Source organism: Rhea americana, unplaced genomic scaffold (assembly GCF_003343005.1).
Source record: "Rhea americana isolate MKP2758 unplaced genomic scaffold, rheAme1 scaffold_300, whole genome shotgun sequence".
Lineage (NCBI taxonomy): Eukaryota > Metazoa > Chordata > Aves > Rheiformes > Rheidae > Rhea > Rhea americana.
Genome location: NW_028186425.1, coordinates 764,304 through 770,665, shown reverse-complemented (window position 1 = coordinate 770,665; position 6,362 = coordinate 764,304). Strand labels below are relative to the sequence as shown.

General features: G+C 41.9%; 1 protein-coding gene across 1 annotated transcript in view; it reads left to right on the top strand.

Annotated features, from left to right (window-relative positions):
- The first annotated feature begins 24 nt into the window (after nucleotides 1–24).
- The window catches only part of GRHL1 (grainyhead like transcription factor 1), a 47,276-nt gene continuing 40,938 nt past the window's right edge, over nucleotides 25–6,362 (top strand). The window contains exons 1-2 of the mRNA XM_085309716.1: nucleotides 25–82; nucleotides 3,264–3,450. Coding sequence (XP_085165842.1) covers nucleotides 36–82; nucleotides 3,264–3,450 — 234 coding nt within the window. The 5' untranslated portion in view covers nucleotides 25–35. The remainder of the gene's footprint in view (nucleotides 83–3,263; nucleotides 3,451–6,362) is intronic.

Below are 6,362 nucleotides of genomic sequence, written 5' to 3'. Positions count from 1 at the left end.
GGTGAGCGGCGCGGGGCGGCGGCGGCGGCGCGCCGATGGACTTCTATGAGGCGCACGGCGCCGGCAAGGGCGACTGCGCCAGGTAACGCGGCCCGGCCCGGCCCGGCCCGGCCCGGCCCGGGGCAGCTCTAACGCCGCTGCGCGGCTTTGTGTCCCCCTCCCCCCCCCGCCTAAGCACGCGGGCGGGTACCTCGCGTGACGGGAAACTTCACGCTGGAAGAGCAAAAAAGATGCGCGAAGTGCTGGGATTTTATTATYATCATTTTTATTATTTTTTTATTATTTTTCCCGCTTCCCTCTAAGGCGGTGGGTGCCGCTGCGGGCTCCGCAGCCGCGTTTCCTCTGCGCGGGGGCGCGGGGCGGGCGCGCCGCGCCGCGGGACGCTGTGAGCGAGGCCGCGCGTGGCTAACRGCCGCGCCCCGCGGGAGGCGGCTGCAAAACCGCTGTTGCCCCAGTGGTCGGGGGGTCGAGTGAAACGCGTTCGTTTCCTAGGAAAACTTCGATTTTCTTCTGCTTTCCGCCCCCCCCCCCCCAAAAAAAAAGTTATGCCTACTTTTTACGAGTAGGGCTCTAAAGAATGGGAGGTTCGCTAAATCCACCCTGCGATTAGGATTTTTCACATGTATTTTTGCTTCAGGTGCAAGTCAATAAATGAGGCCGTCGCAATTTAAATAGCTATAGTTCACTTTTGTCACCTAGAGAAGGCAGAGAAAGAAACCCTCTGTGGTGCGACAGCGTTAAATACGTGCGAAGACCACATTAAATGTATGCAAAGAACAGATATAAAGTGAACTGCTGTGGATGGTCTGTTAATGCATGGAGCCAGAGCGGTGTTTTGGTAAGGGAGAGATAAGGTGGGTTTTTAGATCAGGGATAGTTTCTGTTGTCTGAATGAGGAGCGCCGCAGACTGTGGAATCCTTACAAACAAAGAGCATGTTTATTTTTGTAATATTTTTTTCTGCTTCCAACGTGGTTAAGCRGAAAGTAAAATTCTGAAATAACTAAATGCGCTTTAAGAAACTTATTTCCAGTCTTTGCAGGGAATGTCCGTGGCTTCACAAGCAGATCCATGTGCTAACAGTCTTCTTGAAACACAAAACTTATTACAAGTTGATTTGTCAAAAAAATACTCTTACTAATATGTTCTCACTTTCCTAACAGAACCTGCAGTTACTGTCAAGCTGCACGCTTCTCTTCTTAGTTCTAAAARTAATTATTTGTATGCTATTCTAGATGAGTTAAGCTACCTTTAGGCAATGTGCGTTTTATTCAGGTGTTGCAATGAGAAAGAAAGCGCACAAGAATATGTAGTTTTTGCATTTGCTGGATTTCAGGTTATTGGTTGTTCCAATTCTGAGTATCTTTTGATTCTACCATTGTTCTTTTTTTCTTCCGTGTGAATGTTGCGTTGCTGGAGGGAAGCAGCTTAGTGGTCTGAACTGAATTCCAAGCGAGGCCAACTTAGCCCTTCAACTTTGCAAAGATGGATAGAGTTGCACGCAGGTTACTTTAGCTGACTTTTTCTTACAGGTGACTTTATCCTTAGCAAATGGGCAAGTTCTGCAGTTATTTAAGGATTCTCCTATGAGGTTGCATGAGAACCGAGGCTTTTACAATCTCTCTAAAGAAAAATCAGCTTTGATTTCTGCTGTGCAATCCTTAATAGAAAGTATATGTCCTGGATACCATAGACTACATGTTTTAGTATCTGTGTGTCAGTGCGTATATAAATATGTAGAAAGACCTGAAAAGGGTTTGGCTAAAAGCTTATCTTTTTTGTTTATTTACTTGCCTTTTTTCCAACTATATAGTACTGATTTATAAGAGCACTTTGTGGCCATAAATCCTGGAAACTCCTGCTCACTTTAAGGGAGCTCAATGAGACTACTTGTGTAAGGATGGAACACAAAGTGCTTTGCAATCTTTTTGGTAGAAGGCGGTGATAAATGTAGGATACTGTTAGGCTGATTATAGTGATTAGAGTATTTCACAATTTTGTATTTCACAACTTTTTTTTGTATTTGTAGTGTGTTTCAATCTCTGAATGCATCTGGGTAAATAGCAGATGAAAAGGATGCTTATCTTCCAGGGTGCAGGTGTTATGGTGGTGATAGGATTTTTTTTTTTAAGCTATTATCAATTCATTTAATCCAAAACTCTCTCTTTTTTTTTTCTTTTTTCTTTTTCTTTTTTTTTTTGAGAGAGAGAAAATCAGTGCCTCTCTCATTTGTAATAAACTAATGCTATGCTTATGCTGGAAAGAAAACTATTGAATGTTTAAAAGCTAAATCTAAACAGTATTAGTTTGAATTAACTTAGATGGAGCGTATGTTCTGTCCATAGAACTAAAATATGTTGACTTGTCTGAGTTGATAGAGCATCATTTCCTATGGACACCCTGCTTTCACCTATGGGCTGAAGGCCCAGATCTTGGAGCTTTCTCTTTCACAGCAAGCGCAAGATGTTCGGAGTGTGTGTCAGATATATATATATTTTTTTTCCCCAGGATAGTACAACCCGAAGGGGGAAAAAAACCAAGTTTTTCTGTCTTTCCTGGTCATATCCTAACATTGTTTCAGTCTAGTGTCATGGGTGATTCCTGTGATGACTAGACAGTAAGTGGTTTGRCTTCCATTGCTAGAAGATCTTGCTGCTGTATTGACCTGTACTCCTTTTGGCCAATGTTCCCTGTGTAGCCTACATCTAACCAGCTGCTTCTAGGTACTACTTTCAGGTATCCTATGGCAATTAAAATGTCTCCTGAAGACTCAGTAAGAAAGATGCTTTATTAATTCACACTTTCTAGTCCTGTATGAGAAGGCAGCACAGTTGGCTCTAGAGCATAGGCAGGCATACAAGAAATTGGGAGCACGTTATGGCTCAGTAGTATTACTTAGGATGTGCTAAAGGTGTTGTAGGTGGTAAGCCACTAAGCGCATATAACTTCTGTTGGGTTGAATTCAGAGTGTTTGTTAGCAGGTCGGTTGTGCTCTTGAATAGCTTTGTGATTTGATATAATCCTATTGAGTTTGGTCAGATTAATCTTGATTTATGTTGAGTGCGAGAGAGATCAGAATTAGGTTTCTGGGCTTTGTGTGTTTGACTAATCTTTGCAATGCACTAAATCAGAATATGAATGCAATTAAAATGGGGCAGCTGATTTTTTGAAGTTCTGCAGACTTTGAAAATATTTTTCCAGGTGTTTTAACATTTGTCTCTCTCTCTCTCTCTCTCTCTCTCTCTCTCTCTCTCTCTCTGACAGTAAAAGGCCTGTGTTGGTTCTTCAGAATGATTCTCTCTACTCCCAGAGACGTCCTTATACCAGTGAAGATGAGGCCTGGAAATCTTTTCTTGAAAATCCCCTTACAGCAGCTACCAAAGCTATGATGAGCATTAACGGTGATGAAGACAGTGCTGCTGCCCTTGGACTGCTGTATGATTACTACAAGGTAGATTGTCACAGGTGTGCTTTCACAGCCAGCAGAGCTCCTGTTCCACCTGTGGATATAACATCATTTGTTAGAGGATTTTACAGAAACCACAAATAAATCATAAGGACTCTGAACTTTAAAATTTTAACATTTAAAAAAMCGCTGTTTTTTCTTCTGAAAATTGGTCTATTTTAGCTCAGTAAAATAGGATCATCTAGGTATTACTGTAATAAGTCAAAGGCTTCATTTGCAGTTTGCCCATTCACTCTAGGTTGTTCATGATGCAATGTTTTAATAGTCATGCAGAATGAGAATGAGACTTTGAAGTATGTCCATACCTGGATTTAAATATATAAGGAGAAAGTAAGTTCCTCTCTTCACTCATGTGATTCCTATTCTAGTGGGACTGTGAGCTTTCACAGGAACTCTAATAGAACTCTTCAGTTTAAGTTAAGAAGCTACAGATTTTTGGTTGTGGAGAGTAGAATGTCGGACTGAAAGAGCTGTTGTCTGTGTCACTCTGACTTTTAGCGAGCATTGGCTGCTGGAATCTGTTAGCCCCTTGACAACTGCTGTTGTCTTCCCTACTGTTCAAGATGTTCTCGGAGATGTTTGGCTTTCTGGATGCTCAGGTGTATCGAATAAAGTCAAGCAGATAGCTTTCTAGATGTGTGGGATTCCTATCACTGAATTTTCCATTGCTAAGCATTAGAAGCCTAGGCTGGGGTAGTTTTTTTTTTTTTTCATTCCCTATTCAAGTCAATGAAGACCAGTAGTCATTCTTAGGTAGGGAGGCATCCTGCTTACATTAGACACTTGGGTTACAGTGGCCTGGATCACCTGGTGGAAGTGCCATTTTTTTCTACGCTGACTGTGCAGGGAGGCCAGAGTCTGACTTGGCCGAGAAAGCTTACTTGTTGGTCAGTGTCTTTTGACAGTACTGAGTGCAGTTATCAGCCTCAGTATATCTTTCAAAGTCTAAGAGGGGTTACCTTCTATTTCCGAAATCCTTGCCTGTCGTCTTAAGAGGCGAACATGGCCTTATGTATTAAAATATTCTTGTAATGCTTAATATAGAGATTAGTGCTCCATGCATATGATAAAATGCCACAAACTCATTGATGTGAATATTATTTGGCTAGTTTTGTGAGAAAATTSGCTTTCTGCTTTAGTCTATGCCCACACTTGCTATGCTCTTGAAAGACACTTTCACCAGAACGATTTTAATCCACAAAATCAATTCTGATTTCTAAAACTGCAGATTTCAAAGAGAATGTTGATGCTGATCCTTCATGCTTGGCAAAGCACAAGGGATTTGCTGTACGTTAATGTCTTATTCAGGGTTTCCTGTTGGTTTGTTTATGAGTAGCTGTATAGAAAAATCAGTGGAAAAAAAAGATATTTTTATTGAAGACTGTTGGGAAGTAATGTTAGAGGGACAATATATCAGTATTTGGAAAATTGCTTTCTCCACTCCATCCTGCAAATGTTAAAGCCAGCTGATGAGTTCACCTTCAAATGTCATGTATAAAACAAATAAATGCTTGAGTCTTCTTCCACTTGACTGATGGTTCAACTGTTGTAATTAAGACTTTACAGGAAGTGAATTTTTCATCAAGATCTAGAGTTGTGTAARTGTTGGGATTTTCAGCCAAAATCAGTTTGGAAGAATATTGTTGTTTTTTCTGTTAACATCATCCCTTTAAGGCTATCAGAATTTTGCTGATCACTGACAAAATCCAGCAATTCTTCTGATGGTATTAGAGACATAATATTATGTAAAAGTGCAGGCATTGTGAGCTATTTAAAGAAGTACTCTTCTTGTGCAGTTAGTGATCAGTCTTCACGCTACTGTTGTCAGTAAAGGAGTGATTCCAATACCCTTTGTGTTGCACCTGAGCTGGCAAACACAAGCAGTATCCAAATGTGCTTGTGGAGCTGGCATCAGCAGTRGAAAGTGTTGGAAGTTAATTTCTTGTTATATAGGAAAATATTTCGTCTAATCATTTGGGTGGCACGTTGAGGTCAACAAAAGCCATAGGTGCCACGTGTGCATTTGCAGAGCAACCTGTGTGGACTTGCTGTGCAGTTGTGGGGATGTAAGCGCCATGTCTTGAGGCGAAGCTCAAACATGCTTCCATCATCAGTTTAAGTGATGCAGCCAGGCCGTGCACTGGGACGCTCACAGTGACTGTGTATTCTGTTGTGGGACAGCCAGAGTAGGGCAGACAGGCTGTCACAAACTGGTATGGGAGAAGGAGTATTGTAAACTGTTGTGGCTGTTTGCTAACCAAAGGTGTTATAAAGCCTCTGCTTTCTGCCCTGAAATACTGATGGGGTCCCTGCTGGCTGGGACTTGGAAATCCTGTTCAGCTACTAAACAGGAAAGAGTTGTCAGCAGGGGGAACAGAGCGGCTTATGTGACAGGTATTATGGTATGTAATGTTTGCAGGACAAATCCTGCCTGTGGCACAAAATGCCAGAAGTGGTATTGAGCTGCTTTGTGCCTTAAATCCAAAGTACCCATCTAGTGAGAGGTCCTTGCGCTGTGCTTGTGTAAAAGGGTTAATACAGTTTTATGGGCCAGTATGTTGTGAATGGTCATGTATGATAATTAGGTGTAGCATTCTGATATGCTTCTCTTTGTCTTATTTTTGGCCTCGTTCAACTCCTGTAAACTGTAACCAAAAATATGACTGGGTCATACAGCTGCTAAAAATCATCCCAGCTCTGTGCAAATTTGCTGTGTAGCTTTGGAAGAATTGTTCTGGGTGTGATTTTTTTCAGCTGGGACTGCTCCTAGTCCATGAGGAGGAGGCTGCTAACCTCCCCTCTGATCCTTATAGGGGAAAGGGACAACTTCCTTCCTAAGGGAGGGCTAGAAAGACAGTCTTCTAGGAATACTTCTGAACCTGGTCTTTCCCAAGTGC